The sequence below is a fragment of the Tasmannia lanceolata genome, unplaced genomic scaffold, assembly GCF_043159265.1.
Source record: "Tasmannia lanceolata isolate RefF3 unplaced genomic scaffold, GAP_Taslan_0.1 ptg000037l, whole genome shotgun sequence".
NCBI lineage: Eukaryota > Viridiplantae > Streptophyta > Magnoliopsida > Canellales > Winteraceae > Tasmannia > Tasmannia lanceolata.
In genome coordinates, this window is record NW_027518714.1 from 59,355,738 (window position 1) to 59,375,556 (window position 19,819).

The window sequence follows — 19,819 nt, forward strand, 5'->3', positions numbered from 1 at the left end:
TAATAATGCTTATGGAGGCAGTTAGAAACCCATCTATGAATCTCTGTAAAAAAATCCATGATTGCCATAAAAAAAATCTCAATATAAGATACAGACAAGCTATTTTTTCACTCTTACAAAGATTAATGCACTTTTTTACTATACAACAGAAAAGAATAATGTAATTAGAAATGTTAAATTAAGGGAAATCATAAGTTGAGTATAACCTTCAACATCAAATTTCTCTAACATTCAGTATCCACACCATGATTTCTGTTTGCTCCATGAATGCAAGTGTAATGATGCCTATAAAGTAGTAAATCCCACACCAATTAAGCTGAAATTTAGATGACCCAGTATAAAAATCTTAATGGGTTTCCTGCTCTGTGGGATATGGATCTCTCCAACAGTCATCCTCTTTCACTGCTTTCTGCCATCTTTGTCTGAAAACCGACAGTTCAATGTAGGATTGCCTCCTTACCTACGAAAAAAATAAAAAACTTTTCTTACTAAACACTCCTACAAAGATGCAAGAATTTTAAGCCAGTTGAGCACTCAATCTTTGATAGTTTAAACCAGTGCTTCAAAATGCAGATGTGGGTCAGAACGAGGCCAAAACAAATTATCCTAGTCGACTCGGCACAATGCGGTCGAGTACTTAGTTGGCGCGGTCATATCTCAGGAGAGGCAAAGGAGTTTTGATTGACTTTGTAGGGCAAAATGCGGCGGACTTGGACAAGAACACGGCCTACGTAAAGGGAGTCAACTCAAGGAGTCTAGGATGATGTGGGGGAGTTTTGAAACTTTGGTTTAAACGGAAGCTTAACCGGCACTCAAACTTGAAACCCAGTAATCGTTAACTAGCCTAGAGCTTTGACCCACATTAGAGATTGCCACATGTTCAAGTATCGGATTATTTAGATACTTACGGCTGTTCTAGCAGGAGAATCATCTGACGTCTGCAAGTTTGAATATCACAATGGTTAGATTAAATGCGTAGATGATACAGAACAATGCATGACATAATTGAGATAAATACCATTTTTTGAGATTCCGACGTATTTTTTGATCTGGATGATTGTCTGGGTGCTTCATCATTTGACTGCAATAATGATCAACATGTGGTAACTAAACTAGAAGTTCAAGATTTGATATGCATGTTCCCATTAATTTGCTTTTCTCTGAACGATCAGTTGCCATTAAATTTTAAATATTATTCTGCATACATATGTCATACATATATGCCGTTCATAACTTGCATCATTAAATTTCTAGACCAGTACACTAGTCCACAGGAGCTCATGAGTCCCATATGGAGAAATCATGGGGGACTCATAACAATTCACAGGGATCCCATCACCATCACGACAACAATCATCATCACTTGTTATTTTAAAAAGTAAACTACAAATAAAAGCATTCCAAATAACACTTTTACCTACAAGGCTATTACATATTTAGGAGAAATAAGTTAGGTGATGTTGGAGGCTCTGCCCTAATAGCCGGAGTGGGTGTCAGCAATGTATTAGCAGGCACCAAACTAAGAAAAAAAAGGGCACTAGAGAACCGAGCAGGGGTAATTAACGATTTATAAAGATCCTGCTCTTGTCTGCTTTAACAGGACAGTAGTGTCAGATCAGATCCTGTGGTACTCAACAGGTCCGTGGTAACTATGGTTTCTGCCACAACTGGCGGGGTTCTTCCTACTCTCCCAAGTAGAGGTGCGCAGCTAGGTGTAGAGAATTTGGATGAGAGAATCAAGAATCTGATGGATAGGTCTAGGGCTGAAAATTTCAGTAATGCTTATGCTGATGGGTATGATATCGATTGAAGATATGTTCATCGAGCATACTAAGAGCCCATGCTCGACCTTCAGAAAGCAATCACAATTCGCCTAGAGGTAGGCAGAACCTTGTCGGGAAAGTCCACGGGATACTTTTCTTCATGACGATCCCTTTTCAGTTTGTGAGTAGGTGCTCGGGCCTTGTTTGCCCTGGGTTCTTGATGCTGGGCAATACTTATTTTAGGGAGAATCATACACTCCTAATGGGATAAAGACTTTAGGAAGGATTTAGGGTTAACACGAAAGACTCAAACACCTAAAGAACTAACCTAGGGCTGATTTGGCTCTCATTTTATTACGGGGCAGCAGCAATAACGAGACATTAAATGCTTTCAATAATTAGTATCCACCATCAATCTCGTCCACGTCTGCACTTGTAAACCTTGAATTCTTTCGCATTGTTGATGTCCCCATCAGTTCTTCCATTCGTAAGGGTTTGGGGAATAAGGGTGCGGGGTGGGCTCCTCAAGCTTTACGTTTCCTTTTAGGGCTTTGTATTTTGCTTTTGTCTGTTCTGAGACAAGGAGTCCAGAAATCTCCTCTTGGCTCCTTCTATCTATAATATTTTTAGGTCTGCATTGGGACCACATTCTTTTCTGGGTTTAAAAAAAAGTGAAGGGGTTGGTAAAGTTTATTTTTAGAAAAAAAAATCCTGTGGAGTTTGGTAAAAGGGAAAAATCTCTACTTAATATGGTGAGACTGATGTTCTCAAAGGCACTTTAGTCCTTTTTTTTCTTTTTGAATGGCTAGGCACTTGCTCACAAACTGAAAGAGTTCCTCAAGCTGTATGTTCTCAAAGGCACTTTAGTCTCTTTTTTTTACCTGACTGTGATGCTGGATAAAATCATAAATAGAAACTGGTCCTGACCGATTGAATCTAGACTGGATATTGCTTAACATAGACAATACTAGAACCCAAAAAAATAAGATCTATCTAATATAGTAGATATAGAAAATATTTCTTCAAACTGAAAAATCATGCTACAAGGAATACCAATGAGTCCATCATCGGAATCTGACAACAGGACCAAGTCAAAATCTTAATTTAAATTGTGACCGTATATAAAAATTACTAGAGTAGAACAGAGTTTTAATCATGAATTTAATCCCTCTCAAAAGATGTGGTTAAATATATTAATTTCTTACCATGTTTTCATTTGTGTTTCCAAGCGTGGGGATGCCCTGATGAAATATGTATTCGCTATCCACCACTCCAACGCTTTTGCTTCGATCACCCTGTCAAAAAATACTTAGATATCACCTTATGTCTAAGTGGTGGAAAAGAATTGTGACATTTTTTTAGATTGAAAGTTGCCTGTGCACAGTAACCGAGCTTCATGTCCAGGCCCCACGCATGGATCAAATCATTCTGTGAAAAGAATGAGAAAATAATTACTGTAAAAAGCAAGGAATATACTAGAGCAACAAAAGATCAAACCAAACCCCTAAATAAAAATTGAGACTCAATCCTGTTGGCCCAACTAGTACAGGTGAATAAAAATCATTTAGTACAGGTGCCACACCTGGATCATATACCATGCACAACGCCACGCTGCTCTTGAAAATACAGGAGCCATCATTTCTACCCACCTGCACCAAATATTTATCGAGTTTATGCAGATAAAAACACTTCTTTCCACACGTGATAAGATCGTTTTTCACCATCAATAAAATAACTATTTATAACCCACGTCACTAAACTTTCACCATCCATAAAATAACTATTTATAACCCACGTCACTAAATTCCGGGTAACACTTTGATAACTTGATAACAATTAATAATGAAAAAAGAAATATGCTCTTAGGAGACATGTCCGGCATGAGCTGAGAAGTTCAGGGACATTTAAGAAACAGAAACTGAAGTCTCTTTTGAGAAACAAGACACTATAAAAGACCAAATTAAAATGCCTAAGTATCAGATCAAATCATAGAAAAAAAGTAAAATAATGAGAAAAAATGTGACAGTGAGAACAGACACATGTAATCAAACACAATGGTTTGCAGAGAATAGATTTTGTGAATCTTACCCGGTGCATGGAGGAGCCGTGCTGTTCTCATAACACCTCCCACTACCATTGTACTTATAAATTCTTCTGTCAAAGCAATAGACCTTGCATTATTAACATTTCGTGTCTAAAAGTAGGTAACTATTACATATCTAAATTAAACTTCAACCATACTTAATATAAGCACCTCCTCTTGTAACTTTTTCTTTCTTATTAATAAAATTTAAGGTGTCGCCCCGGGTTCCTAGATAAATTCCAGGTTTTAAAAAAACAGAAAAAAAAGAAAAAAATATATTAAGAGAATGTAACCTGTGCACTCTTGATCTCCGTCCACGTGCAGTGATCCGATGATGCACCTCTGACTTAGGGTCCAATGCAGGTTGTGATATCTCCAGCCCTTCCTCTTCAACAATTGCTAAATACCTGCAGGTGTTCCCAAGCTATCATGGTAGATCATGTTTAAAAACTAAAGTTCACTAAACAAATCATCACGTCATAAATATTAGGTTTACTAATATTACATAGCCTGTGTAATTGGAGAAGGATTGGAAAATTAAGAAATACATTCCGCTTGCTAGGGTACAAATTTACTGGAATTTGAAAGAAAATTCAAACAAATGCGATGCAACAGTCTCCAGTGATATGCAGGCTCACTCTATCATTTTCCACTGTTTTTTTTTTTTTTTTTTGAATAATAATCAACCCATATAAAGATTAAACTGAGAAGGTTTCCAAAAAAATCGAAGAGACACACCAAACAAAAGACCAAGCCACAAGCGGAAAAAAAAGAAAGAAGGAACACATCAACCTCAAGGAGGGAGGAAATTGTTTCTAGTGGTGATAAATTAAAGACAACACTACAACTAGTTCATCACCTACAAGAAGCTTCATTGAACTTCTTTATATGGAACCACTTAAATGGGACAGAAAAGAAATGGTCACTCTAATGAGGGTTATTCCTTTCTGATGCAAATTGTGGGCCCTCCAACATCCAAAAAGAAAAAAGAAGCGTTAATATGGGGGTTTTGTCATCCATATTGGTGACATCATGCTTATGCAACAGAGGGCCCACGTGGGTTTCATATGCAACAAACTCAGTATTCCTTCCCATTTTTACTTCGGAATAGTTGAGGTGATTTTTATTGGATTTTAAAAGCTAGGGCCATGCATCTCTTATAGAATAAACTATTTCCCATGTTTCGTCTTAAGCATCTCACAATTTTCTTCTAGGGTCATGCATAAGCTGACAGACATGACTTAATAATCCGTATGAAATATCAGGCCCATTAAAGGTAAAGCCGTAAAGGACTAAAGATCTTTTTATTATACACAGCTAGTGTACTCATTGGTTTGCAATTTACCATTTTGATCTATCAAGATATTCATTATATTTTCTTTGGTCAATGCCACCCTTCTTCGGTCCACTTATTCCCAACACCTAAGTAGTGAATTCTTCAAGATCAAGTCAAAGTCTTCTCTCATGCTCACTTTTCCTTTTTATCTCTTCAATGTCATCAACAAAAACCAAAATGAGTCCATACATAAGTGGGTGTGTCTCAAAAACGAGTTATCTTACTTTTCGAATATTGATGTCTCTTGAGGATTTTATGTTATGTAGTCTCTCAGATCATGTTAGAGGGGGCTACTTTAGTCCATATATAGCCTTCTTGAGCTTCCAAACAAATCTCCCCTTGTCTTGGGACATCATGCCAACTTTAACAAAGGACCAACTTGGGTACCATTGATAGTGAAACTTAGTATTCTCTGTTGTTTTTATTTTTGAATATTTATGATGATTTTCATTGGATTTCAAGAGCTAAAATAAATGGTTCTCTAAGGTCTATTTGTGTGACGTTATTTCCAATTGTAGGACTTTGAAATGATGTTTAATTTCTGTAAGTCTAACAAAGTAGAAAGTTGAGTTTGAGTAGGATTGAGATTTGAGAGGCTAAACTAGGGCATGAGTTTGATTGGAGACAGGGGCGGAGGCACATAGAGCATGCTGGTGGGGGTTGGCGAGGACACCAACACCCCCCCCTCCTTCCCAGTGTAAATTCCTGGCTCCGCCCCCTGATTGGAGAGAAGCTCGTGCATATAAGGGTGTATTTGACGAATCTAAGTGAGTCATCCATGAAGGTTCAGAATGTTAACTTATTCTTGATTATCATTAGTATAGCTGTATAGGAGCTCATAAGTTTGAGTTGTAAAGATCACATAAGTCCATTGAAACCCAAAACGGTAAGAAAGCAAAATCTGAAAAGAAGAAAAAAGAAAAAGAAAAGCAAAATTAGTTATATTAAGGGAAATATAATGAGTCGCAGTTAGCTAATGGATAATGAGTGATTGGTCCAATGAATATTGTATACGTGAATATTTCATATCAGGGAAGTTTGATTAACAGAACAGAGAAAGGGTGAAAGTAATCACGTCAAATTAAAAAATAATTACTGCCATTGCACCTTTGCCTATCATGTAAACATTGAACTTTTGACAAAATGCTTGCTATGTGTAAATTAGCAATGTTAAAAAACAAAAAAACACCACAGAATTGCATACCTTCCTGGATGAAAATGCTCAACACCAAGATCCTCATCCCAGAGAAAGATATAATTGTATTCAGCGACTATGTCAGGATGTAAGAAACGCTTGGCAAACCACCTAGATTGTCATTATAATGTAATACCCTGGTTATTACACAATCCTAAATAAAAGTATGTAGAAAAAAAAAATTAATGATTGGGCAAACTGTTAACCATTTAGTCTGATTGATTGCAGACACGTGTAAGGCACTACCACTCCATTGAAGATCTCCCCATTCATCCACAGCACCATCATAATGAAAAAGCATTACAGTGAAATCACGCGATGAAAACTGCAGCTTGGTATAAAGCTAAACAATTAGAAACAATTATCATAACTGGAAACAATTATGATAATTGCAGATAAAATTAGATACATAATATATGAAGGAGGAACTCCATGATACTAATAATTTGTCACACACCTTTTTAACAATTTGGTCCACAATTTTTTTTTGCTTGATTCCGACTGCAATGGCCAATAGGCTCTTTGAAGATTTTCCATTCCTCTGTTCCAAAGCATATGCAGAAAATATCAAGATGAAATGAGGGCAAGCAATGGGCTAACACTCATCTTTGTAACTCAAGAAAACCAAGAAATCTCTAAGCTAATAACAAAAATTAGGATTGCTGAAATTTGCAGCCCAAACATAATATACTCTTTGAACAACCCTAAACCAACTTAAATCTCCACTCGTCATCCTATATTAGTCTCGACCCTTGAAGAATACCTTACAAGACTTTCCTAATGACTTGGGACTTCTAAAACAAAAATATAAATTAAAACAATCATAACTCTATTTTTGCAAAATTTTCATCACTAATCCCGTCACTTCACTTTGACCCATGTTTTCGGACTGAAATGGAAAAAAATTGCAAAACCCATAGAAATAGTACTTATCGGGCTCAAAAACATATTTCAAACAAGTAATGTATCGCATGTAATTGATACTGTGCACAAAATGATGCCGTCTACAAGATCAAGATGACTGGGCTAGGCTCAGCCTGAAGTTTGGGTGCATTAAGTTCTCCAGGTACCATTCATAAAAATAAAAATAAAAATTAAGTCCATGTAAGGGAAGATAAGATGAGATTTGCATGCCTAAAAACGAAGGTGGTCTTGGTATCCAAAGGCTGAGGTTGATGGACAAATCCCTCTTGGGAAAGTGGATAAGGAGTTTGGTGAGAATAGAGATTGTCTTTGGAGAAAGGCAGTTGAGACTTGAGATCAAGCATGGTTCTAGTTGTGGGGGTTAGTCTTCGTTGGGTGAGAATAGAGTCAATAGCATCTCAGTCCAGAAAGATATATTGAAGGTAAATTCTAATTTTCAGGCAGGTGTTTGCTTCAAAATTGGTAGTGGGGAAAGGATTAGATTTTCGTTGTAACAGTAAACTTGTTTTTTCTGAATGGTAGTACTTGTAACACGTACACTTATACTAACCCACCATTAGAACCTCAACTTGCCAAAGGTGTACAAGGGACCGTAGAAAGCAAAACCACAACAAATCATATGTGAAGGTATGAAGCCTTCACTAATGCACTAAGACCATGAAGATAAAATAAGAGAAATGATATCGGCACAACCATATTTTAATATTTTCACAAATCATCATGTCTTTAAGTATTTAAACCCAAAAAAGCTTTCAAGAGCCTATTAAAGAAGAAAAGACAGTTGGGTTTGTGCAAATATCAAAATATGGTGCTGATAACATTTCCCTAAAATAATCATACACCCTACGGTGTACACCTACTCCTTGTGTATACGAAAGCTAATGAAAAAATGATAAGAGGTGATGAATGATGCAGCTAGCATTGACTTCTAAGAATACTTCTGCTAACAACACTAATAGAAAAACATTAGCACATCATCTTTTATACAGCATACCAACAAATTTGAGCCTCTACCAGTGCTTATTGTATGTTTTGCATTTACCTAAGACATCAAAGTGGTTAAATAATAAATGGAATGGTCCATTGAGCATGGCACAAGTACAATAACTGTATCATTTCCCAAACACTATATAAATTATCATGACCAGCATGCAAATTGCAAACAGACGCATTTTTGTTCATAATTTGGATCTGCATCCATCACCAATTAAAACGTGTATATGTTTTTTACTTATCAAGAAAAGAATACATATTGTAGCATGCTTCACACACCTTAATCTTTGGAGAACCCCATAACGGCCGCATTTCCAAGTTAGAAGTTCCACTAATTATACCTTTAGGTAATGCTTCACTCCCTTGAGGCCGACATTGGTTCTAAAACAGAAGAATATATGTCATGATAGGAAATATTACGAAATTATTAAAATGGACTTCAGATTTTAGAATAGAAACGAACAGACAGAGCGCACACAAAAGCATAGAGAAATGCATCAAATGAAGCAAGATAAAAGAGGGGAACCTTGCATCTACTAGATTGCACAATCTGCAAAGGACCAGCAAACCCCAATCTTGATATTCTCTGCACGATGGACATTAAAGATTACTCCCTAAGTGCCACAAAATACTTGAATCTTACATTTACAATGACTAGATAAGTCAGTGACATAAATGTGTGGCGAAACACAAGTTCAGGTCTTCAAGAAGTTGAAGCACGAGATCTGTTATTAGAGCATTCAGAAGCTCTTAAAAAAATCTGATAAGCTACATTTTAACTGACAAGCTCTTAAATACGCTTCATACAGTAAGAATGTGATGTGGATAAAAAACAAGAATGGCACTCCCTAAATAAAGATTTAAATCATACGACACTCCATATTAGATGGAAATTTTTTTTGAGAAAGCATCATTGTATTCAAAATCCAACTATGTCAGGTACCTAACCATCATGCCAAAAGCTCCAGAGCTGATGGAATGCATTAGGCTAGGCCCCTTAAACCTGTCCCATACCAAGCTGAGTCTCAACTAGTCCCATACATAGGCAGGCCTCCATTTAGGACCGTAACATCCCACCATGCTTCCACATCCGTTGTCCTTGGAGGCCTTCACTCTGACCTTTTCTCTAGGTAGCCCTTTCCACAGGTCACCCCTTCCGTGGTGGCCCACTCTATGGTAGCTTCACTCTGGTGGATTTCACTCTGGATTTTTTTTTACCAAGTAGCCCTTTTCTAGGTAGTCCTCTCCACAGGTCGCCCCTTCCGTATCTCAGCACAGGACATGGTGACTACACTGATACCAAATGTTAGGTACCTAACCAATACGCCAAAAGCTCGAGAGCTGATGGAATGCGTTAGGCTAGGCTCTTTAAACTTGTCCCATACCACCATGAGTCCCAACTAGTCCCATATCTAGGCAGGCCTCCACTTAAGACCGTAACAGACTAACTCCAATTTGTTAAGGTCACCAATATATAGAAGGAATAATCCTCATACACAAATGGGAATGAAAGAACAATTAACTCAAACAAGAAAAAAAATAACAAGTCAGATAGCAAAATATCTTTTACACTTGAAAATTGATGGATCAAATACTCCCAAAAAAATAACAGTGATTAGAACTTAGAACTTAGAACCACAGAAAAATGCATACTTCCTTATAATCGGTGGCAATGAAAGCACTCCCAATGAAGAAAGCTAGACAAAGTAAAGCAGCAGCAGGGAGAATGTTGCAGATAGACCATCTCCTATTTGTTGAGTCTGCCAGAACCTGTGCAGGGAAGGAGTTAAAGTAAGAGTAGACAAAAAATATATCACTAGGCATAGAGATCAGACCCGAGGTGCCATCGCACTTACAAAAAGAATAATTATGATCTGTTCAAAAGAGTAGTTATGATCTGTTCATTCTTGAGAAGATATCCTGATAATACATCAGTAGGTTTGAAGAAGCTATACTTAAATGCAGGCATTGAATAGTTCAAAGAGAACACCAGACACAGGAAAACATAGTCGAACACAATGATCAACATCAAACATGATGATGCACAGGTACGTAAAGGCCTAACATGCATATGAAAATGAATATCAATCATATACACATGCAGGCCAGCACATGCAAGAGAAATATGCCCACTTGTCTGTGTGTTTGCATGCATACATGGCCCATACATCCACATCAAATAGTCATGTTCACATGCATAAAATATGATGATCACATTAAATTTAACAATGAGATCCTTCAATTACTTCATCAACATTCATCACGACACCAATTAATCAAATGACAGGAATATTTCCTCCCTAATGTCATTTTACCTCCATTGTTGAGTGTATTCGAGATATAATTATTGACCCGGGTGGAAAACAATTAACATTTTGATTTCCTCCCTATGGTCGCTAGCTAAGCGATAGCTGCAAGCTAGAGATAGCTATGTTAAACGAACCACCCATCCGGGGATAGGAAATTAGAGAGGGCTGGTGCCTGGTGGCAATGAAATGGAATTTTTGGGTGTGATATAGCTATCCACAGTCGGAGTTTGGAGAACTTGGGTGGCCCCATATGATTGGCTAGTCTCCGGGCAGATGAATCTACCTCGTAAGCCATGGGCGGCTGTGGGTGTACCATTTGACTGCGACTTGGTCCTTCGATGCAACTACGCATGTGCCTGGTCTGGTCCCTTCGTTTCTCTGCATCAATTAATAGGTTGGGTTTAGGTTCAGTGGTTTAGAGAATGAGCACCAAGTTCAGAGGGTGGGAAATAGATAATTGTCAGGGTCATATATTCATATCTATATCATGTCCCCCTTTTTCCCTTTCAACAACGGGAGTGCTTATCTGGCAACAAAGAAAGAAGCCTAATCCATTCTTTTCAGGCCCAAACTTACTGGCTTGGTTGGTCTTTATTGTTTATATTAAAGCTTCTTTGAGACTAATAATCGAGTGCATAGGGAAGAATTATGAAGGAATCATTGTATTAAAAACGTGTTCACCCATCCAACATGGAGAAAGTTATCTATATTTTATGTAACATAGGAAAGGTCGAACCCTCTCTGAACACCTTGTGATTGCTATTGAACACCACATCAAAAACACTTGACACTGAGTGAATGAATGAAGCGGGCGAGGCTATTTCCTCCCTCCTGTCACTTTATCTCAATTTTTTAGTGTATTCGAGATACAATTACTGACCACTATTGGTGATGTTAAATTACACATGGTTGTCCTTTGCTATGCCCCTAGAACATGATATGATATCCACGGCGTCATCGCCCACTCCCTCCTCCAGTCCTCTATATTCCTACCTGAGGTGGTCTGGTGGCTTTCCTTATTGTTAACTTACCAACTTCTCCAAAAGCTTAAACTGTTGGAGAAAGGCTTTATCTTTTATACTTCAACACTCCCCCACACGTGTGGCCCACTTGGCAAACACATGGCACATGTGGTCCCACTTTGGGCCGACCATCACATGTGGATTTTTGTCATCCCGGAGGTTTGAACTCGAGACCTTTGGCTCTGATACCATGTTAACTTACCAACTTCTCCAAAAGCTTAAGCTGTTGGAGAAAGGCGTTATTTATCTCTTATACTTTTAAAACTTATGATGCTAAACTTTCTTAGATCCTTTGGTCTCACCTTTTGGCAGCAAACCCAATTGGTATCAATATCTCATTTTCATCATTCAATGGTTTTCCCTTTGTTTTAAGAAGTAGAGGAGCAGTGTGATCCTCAGAGGTGTGTAATCCTCTCCTCCAAGTCCTTCTAGTGGAAAGATACAGGCAATTCTTTAGGTGGCAAACTTATATTTCCTAATTTTCTCTTTGTTATGTTTTGTAATGGAATTTTTTATGTCAATGGCTATGACAACGTCTTCATTATTCCAAGAGGATTTCAAGTCCTTCACAGTACTCAGAAATCTTATACATGTCCATGAATTTGAATTGAAGGGAGCAGACCCAGATCAAAAAAATCAACCCATAAATTCAAATTTCAACTCGTCCACAGAAAAACAAATAATTAAAAATCTAAATAAGCATCCTGCAACGAGAAATTGAACACCCATACATTACAAAAAAGACAAAAGGAAACCCACAAATGATCTCTAAGGCCCTGTTTGGACTTCAGGGCTTTTATGGAGAGTTTGAAAGGAAAAATATTTCAAAAAAGTACCTAATTTTTTTCACAAGAACAAAGATAACTTGAACAACCAGTTTCAATTTTTACTTAAAGGGACCTTCAATTTATGATAATATTCCTCCAAAATTAACCATAATCATATCATTTCCCTCTAAATTGTAGAAAGAAAAAAAAAAACCCAAGAGAAGATTTTCCATTGGATATATTTCTCTTGCAATCCAAACAAAGCCTAAAGAATTCATTCATAAGAATGAAAAAACAGTTAATATAATTACATGCAAGGGTATTAGAGAAAAAAAAATAAGAAGAAACTTACGCAGTTCGTTATCTTCATCTTCCATGAAATTCCAAAACATCTGCAAATGACAAAAAGCAACTCTTTTGTGACCAATAAATCAGTAAAGAAAAAAGCAAAGAACAAAAGATACCAAACCATGAATATGGTAAAACATATATAAAATACCAAAGGTGGGTCAAAAGAATCATTCAAAAGATGTAGAAAATCGAAAACCCAGATGAAAAATAGAGGCTTTTAAGGTTCAGAGAGAGAGAACTCTGGTTTCGGTTTTGGTTTTAGTAAGAAAAAGGAGAGAAAGTAAAAGAAACGTTTTCTCAAAGTAAAAGAAACGTTTCGTGTCGATAGGCGTGGGAGTCCGTATTACACGCCAAGTCATAAATTCGTGGGGAAAGTAAATTTAGTGGCCAAATCTTACTTTCTTCTAAGGGATTTGCTATTCAATTTCGCTGAAATCCATTTCTCGGCTAGCTTTTGCATGTGAGAACAGGAGCACAAGTTCACTTTTTGTAAGATTTTGTCTTATGCGTTTGTACATCTGATGTGGCTGTTCTCACATGCAAAACCCAGACGCGAAATGGCTTCCTGCGAAATTGGCTAGCAAATCCCTTTTTCTAATATCTAATAACAAATTAACAACAGAGATCCTCTCAATCTCTAATCCTCCTCACGACTAGTTTCCTCGTTTTTCTTCCCTAAAATACCCTCGGGTTTTGGATTTGAAACTTATTTTCGAAGGTACTTATGTTCGATTATATTGACGTTAGTGCCCTCTTAGGGACGAAAATACCCTTTCAAAATTGAAAATGATATTCCTCATAGCAAATCATACCTTCCCCTCCCTCTCTTTAAAACATTTTTTAATGGCTTTTATTATAGTCTTTCGGTGTTTGTGGTGGTCCAAACTCCAGAGTAAAGAGAGGAGTGGCATTACCAAAAGAAGGGAGTGCAGATATTGCTTTCCTCTAAGTTTTGTCAGAAGAGAGATTTTATATGGTGGGTGTGGCCGTAAAGTCTAGTATTTTTCAAAATGTTAAGTGGGGCCCACTCCATATTGTGCAGTCCTCTCTATAGATTATTAGATTTGGTGGATTAGGATCGTCCTATGGAAATGATTTTCAAGATATAGCCTATTTACACCGTGACCCAACAAATGAACGGTTTGGATCATCCTATGAAACAGCCCCATTAAGGTTTGTAAATTCACCAGAATTATATAAGATTTAATATACCATCATTACAAGCATAATTATCATTTAAAAAGCATTAGATTAACCATCATGATTTAATGTTTTGTGTGGCCCACCTAATTTACTCGGTGTATGAGACATTCTTGATCGTTACAGCCCCAAATCTCAGCATGATCTTGACTGTTCATTTTGTGGGATCCATGATCTAGATGCCATTATCACAAATCGACACTCATGATAATTCATTAAATTATAGGGAAATGTTTATAAGCATAATCACATTTTGATATCTGCACAAACCCAGCTGTCTTTTCTTCTTTAATTAGCTCAGTGATAAATCGACTCCCAAATATCTTAACTTGACTCCCCATTTGTCTTTCTCTCTCCTCTGGGTTAGAGAGAGAAAGACACATGGGGAGTCGATTTAAGATATTAGGAAGTCGATTTATCAGTCCGAAAATGTAATAACCTTTTGAGAGCTCTTTGAAGGGGAGTGATAAATCGACCCCAAAATATCTTAAATCGGCCCCCTCTTTAAATACTAAAAGATAAGATGGTTTGTGAAAATATCAAAATAAGGTTGTGTTGATATCATTTCCCAAATTATACGATATAGAGAAATGGTAGAACTCACACCAGATCCCAACTGAGCACTGTTGCAACAGAGATAGGGTACCCAATGCATTTGAATAGTAAATTTGCAAATAAGAGAGGGGTGTTTTAGTCAATGAGAACAAAAAAAGTGTTAACATCTAGTTCCGTTCCTATAATAGGGCTTGGGGTTGTTTTTGTCATTTCAGACAAAAACGTGCGTCGGCACTACGGAAAATCTGGTCAAACGGGGTGCCAATATTCCAAGGCGGCATGTCCCCCACTTTCGTTTTAAGGAGTAAATTGTTAAAGTGGCAAAACACAAAGCATTTAGAAAGGGGGGCTGGGGGCAAAAATACAGAGATATAGGAAGATGATAAATTCGCACCCCCCCTGTGGGATGATTCACAATCACACCCCTTTTACACGTCAGAAAGAGTTTAAGTCTGCCACAATTCACGTTACAGGGGGCGAATCATCCTGCCGGGGGTGCTAATTTATCATCACCCTATGAAAACACACGCCATCATTTTTCTATTTAATGTTTTTACTTTGTCATTAATTTGGGATTTGCTAGGGACCATAGCAAAAAGGCATTTTGTGGGCGGGCTATTGCATAAGAGAGCAGCCACATAGGCTCAGATTTTGTCATATTCACTTAATTCATTGAGGTGGCTGTTCTCCATTGCAACAGCCGGCCTGTGAAATGCCTTCTGCAATGCTCCATAGCAAATCCCAAATTGCATGAGAGAACAGCCGCCTATGAATTAAATGAATATGAAAAAAAAAACTGAGCCTATGTGGCTGCTCTCTTATGGAGCAACCCGATGTGAAATACCTTCTGCGATGGTCCCTAGCAAATCCCTTTTAATGTTTATAACAATTTCTAATGGCTATTGATATTGGCACTACCATGTTTTGATAATTGCACTAACGCACCTTGTATTTTCTTTTAATGTTTACACACCTTTTGACAGCCATTTAAATACTAAAAGATAGGGATTTGCTAGGCAATCTTGTGGAAAGTCATTTCGCGGCTGGCTTTTGCATGTGAGAACAGCCACACAGGTTAACTTTTTGGCAGATTTTGTCTTATTCATTAAACCATCAGTGGTTGTTCTCATATGCAAAAGCCAGCCGCGAAATGGCTTTCCGCGAAATTGCCTAGCAAATCCCTAAAATATAGGGCGAGTTAGTGCAATTATGAAAACATGGTAGTGATAATATCAGTGGAAAGCAGATTAAAATAGTGCAAGACATAGTGTTGTCATCATCCACATCTTTATACACTTTATTTTATATTGGTTGTTGACTCTTTATATTAGATGCTGATAGCATTTTTGATATTGTAAGAGTAGGGCCACTTAAAATAGGGAATAGTTAGGGGACACAAACACGACCCATGCTTTTATGAAATTATCAACGAGGGAGAGAAGAGGTGTATAAGCTGGATGAAAATGCCCTTTGGCATTTACAACACGTTTTCACATTGTTCTCTATCTTTCTTCCCTTTTCTTTTACTTTTCCATTTTCACCTTTTTGATTTTTACCCTATTAGTCATCTTCCTCCTCAGTCAACCACCATTGTTGCTAGCAAGTCTTGAAAACTTGAAAGTTAAGTTCTTACCATCTATCTCTCTGTATCTAGGTTTTATTTTTCTTTTCTTTTTTTAGGATTTTGCACAATTTTTCATTCCTTTGTTTTTTATTTATCTTGTTTAGGGTTTAAGTGGTTTGTATTTTAGGGTGTGTTCTGGAGATAATGCATGAATGGGTTCACTCACTTTTTGGAAGACAATTGGTTGTATAAGAAAAATTTGATGTAATACACGAATGGATGGCTACACATTTTTTTATGTACTTAATTTTTTTTTTGCAATACAATAATTGAGATGTAATACATAAAGCACATTTGATGAATACAACATCCATTTCTTTTGTTCTTTCTATCATGAGCATAATTGTAATGCCATTAGAAGAGTTGCTATAGGCATGGGGGCTATGTAGCAGAAGGGTTTTATCAACTCTCTGGAAGGGGGTTAGCAACTCTCAAAAGTAGGGTTACCAATTTCCGAATGGGCTTATCAAGTCCCTGAAAATTGGCCGAAGGTACTAGAATTTTGGAATGAGGTTTTCAAGTCTCTGGGATTAGGGTTATCTAGTAACAAAAATGGGGTTACCAATTCCGAATGAGCTTATCAAGTCCCTGAAAATTGGCCGAAAGTACTAGAGTTTTGGAAGGGGGTTTTCAAGTCTCTGGGATCAGGGTTATCTAGTATAAAAAATAGGGGGTTACCAATTGCCAAATGGGCTTATCAAGTCCCTGGAAATTAGTCAATGGTACTCGAGTTTTGAAACTGGATTTTCAAGTCTTTGGGATTGAGGTTATCTAGTATAAAAAATGGGGGTTACCAATTTCCAAATGGGCTTATCAAGTCCCTAAAAATTAGTCGATAGTACTCAAGTTTTGAAAGGTGGTTTTCAAGTCTCTGGGATTGGGGTTATCTAGTATAAAAAAATATGGGGTTTCCAATTTTCGAATGGGCTAATCAAGTCCCTCAAAATTGGCCGAAGGTACTAGAGTTTTGAAAGGGGGTTTTCAAGCCTCTAGGATTGGGGTTATCTAGTATCAAAATGGGGTTACCAATTTTCGAATAGGCTTATCAAGTCCCTTATGAATAAGTTTTTACTTCAAGTTTTTTTTTTCCTCGTTCATTTTCACTGTTTTTTTTTTTTTTTTGGTGCTTTCTAGCCTACAATTCATCTTCCTCATCTGCCATTGAAAGAGAGAAGGAGAAATGCAAAACCCTAAAACAAATGAAAAACAAAACCTACATACAGAGAGATTGGGAATGAACTCACGTTTCAAGTTTTCGAGACTTCCCAGCGACAATGGTGGCTGAATGATGAGGAAGATGATTGGTAGGGTAAAAAAAACAAAGTTGAAAATGGAAAGATGAAAGAAGAGAGAGGAGTGAAAAATAGAAAAGTAAAACGTGTTGCTTAAGAAAATGGTATTTTCGTCCAGCTTTTACTGACAAGACCACTTTTGTCCCTCGTTGATAATTTCAGAAAAAGCACGGGTTCTATTAACAATTTCGACATTCATGTGTCCCCATCGGTAACTGTGCCTTAAAATAGAGCAAACCAAAGTGGTGTCAGTATCAAAATATGGTAGTGCGGATATTACCATCCTTAAAAAAATGGTTTTTTCGTTTCGAGAAACGAGCTGCTACTGAGACCGTGAGAAAAATACTTCTAAAACACGTTTTTCGAAATAAAACAAAGATTATAACATCATTTAAGGGACGCCCCTTTTCTTAACTTGGGACAGCCCCTCTAGTGTATTTATGACTACTCTTTTTCGCTAGAGGCAGCTGTCCCAAGTAAGACAATGGTGCGAATATATAATTTCTCTTAATAAGGATTAAGTTGTCAACTAAAGCTTTGAGATTAACACATAAACAGGTCTCATTGTCAGGTCAATGCGGGGTTGGAGGAGAATCTGACCACAGAAAAGCAGTCCAATGGCCATCATGAACTTAAATCAATCTTTTATTAGTGGAGGGAACCACTTTTCCTTTACCAGGCACTTTTTTATATTGTATTGATCGGACATAGAGACTTCCATCGGTGTTGGACTGTTGGTATTGAACTAAAAATTGCTACTCATTATTTGAAAATTAGACCCACGAGTTGGTGTGAGAATTGAATTGTGGGATTTGGGCTCTTTTCTTACTTTTCATGCGCTCATAGATGGGAGATACATAATGCCTTTTTGTAGGCTATGTTTCTTTGGATGTAAAAAAATGGGCGTAAAACAAATTTTATGCCTATTTTAAGCGAAAAAAATGTGTAAAATTTTTTCTACTCCCATTTTACGTCGAAAGAAACGGAGCCTTAGAGAATGCATTCCCCATTTTCCTAGCATTACTCTTGTTTTAATATGACATTGTTATCTCCTAACATTATGATATAAGTTTATCGGATCTTTAACCATTCAAAATCGAAGTTTCCTCGTTTGGATTCTTACCCTGACTTGTCGGCTTTCCATGATTTCGCTAGCGGGTTCTTGCTTCCTCTACGCTTCCCTGATCCTGAATTCATTTGGCCTTCTCCTCTCTACACACCTCGGAGCGATGGATACCCTTGGGTTTCTCGTGGATTTCCTTAGAGCTCAATGGACTAAAACTCGCGTGTGCGAGGAGGGAACTCACGAGACATATATAATCTTATGAAGAAGCTTTCCATCACCAAAATAGCTCTTGCTATTTACAATAGTTTTGTTTAAACTTAGCATCTTGCCCTAAAAATTGTTAGTCATTATTTGAAAATTAGACCCTCAAATTACAAATTGGGGTAAAAAATTAATTAAGTGTGCGATTTTTTGCTCTTTTCTTACTTTTCATGCATAGGTGTGAGGCAGATAATGCCTTTTTAGTCTCTATTTATTTTGACGTAAAATGGGTGTAAAACAATTTTTATGCCTATTTAAGTGAAAAAATATGCGTAAAATTGGTTTTACTCAAAGAAATGGAGCTTTAGAGAAACACATTCCAATTTTTCTTTGCATCACTCTTGTTTTAACATGACATTCCTCTCTTCCATTTTCAATTTCTTGTTTAGCACCCAAGAGGATGTTAAAAATGTTATTTCCCATTAAATTGTTTGTTGAGTGTCATTATCAGAGCAGGAAAGAGAATATTTTTAAAAAAAATAATAACAATGGTCGGTATATTATTGCATTTCATATTTGACCTTTGTTTTAATAGGATCTTTCACAAATGGTTTTTAATTTAGAGGTTGTACTACTCATCATGTGATGGGCTGCCAAAAGAATTGAATATGTGTAGGGTTTCAACAGATACAGTTAGGATCGGATCCTCCTATGTCTTGGTCATGATCAAGGTTTTAAATTTCGGTTTCGGTACCCATTTCGGACCCCACCAAAATCCGAAATTTGGTATTTTGGCTCGAAATTTAGGACCGAAATTTTGTAACATTTTTTTTTATAATAAAAATGGCATTTAATCAAAATTTCGGACCGAGAAATTTCCGATTTTGGGAAATTTCAGTTTCGGTCCCACCGAAATCCAATTTTGGGAAATTTCGGATTTCGGTCAAAATTTAAAACCATGGTCACGACCCATTCGAATCCCTTATCATTCGGATCCATTCCAGAGTGTTTTTTGGATCCTATTTCTGATTCTGGGTCACTATCCATTTCAAATTGGAGTGTCATATATCCTACTTATATTGTACACTTAGGAGCCGTTTGGATACATGAATTTTATAACCTGAGATTGTAAAATCCT

The 19,819-nt window shown here is 37.1% G+C and overlaps 1 protein-coding gene across 4 annotated transcripts; it reads right to left on the reverse strand.

Annotated features, from left to right (window-relative positions):
• Positions 1–36: 36 nt before the first annotated feature.
• On the reverse strand, positions 37–13,005 carry LOC143860627 (uncharacterized). 4 transcript variants are annotated; one of them, XM_077371364.1, is made up of 17 exons: positions 12,892–12,976; positions 12,745–12,784; positions 10,887–10,981; positions 9,948–10,064; positions 8,821–8,880; positions 8,574–8,675; positions 6,835–6,918; positions 6,584–6,720; positions 6,387–6,488; positions 4,140–4,253; positions 3,852–3,917; positions 3,346–3,412; positions 3,138–3,191; positions 2,969–3,058; positions 1,019–1,081; positions 909–938; positions 37–460 (listed from the first exon to the last, which is right to left on the reverse strand). In XM_077371364.1, the coding sequence occupies exons 2-17, from the start codon at positions 12,782–12,784 to the stop codon at positions 347–349; spliced, it is 1,335 nt and encodes a 444-aa protein (XP_077227479.1). In that variant the 5' UTR covers positions 12,892–12,976; the 3' UTR covers positions 37–346. The 4 variants fall into 4 exon arrangements, with proteins under 4 accessions (XP_077227479.1, XP_077227480.1, XP_077227481.1 ...); XM_077371365.1 differs by having other exon boundaries at positions 6,584–6,702; positions 12,892–12,973; XM_077371366.1 differs by lacking the exon at positions 10,887–10,981 and having other exon boundaries at positions 12,892–13,005.
• Between the last annotated feature and the right edge of the window lie 6,814 nt (positions 13,006–19,819).

Excerpts from the sequence above, each read along its gene's own strand:
- LOC143860627 (XM_077371364.1), bottom strand. The coding sequence starts at position 12,784 with ATGTTTTGGAATTTCATGGAAGATGAAGATAACGAACTGC. Across the intron at positions 3,918-4,139 it reads CGGAGATCAAGAGTGCACAG|AAGAATTTATAAGTACAATG; the intron begins GTTACATTCTCT and ends TTGCTTTGACAG. Across the intron at positions 461-908 it reads ATTCTCCTGCTAGAACAGCC|GTAAGGAGGCAATCCTACAT; the intron begins GTAAGTATCTAA and ends TTTTTTTCGTAG.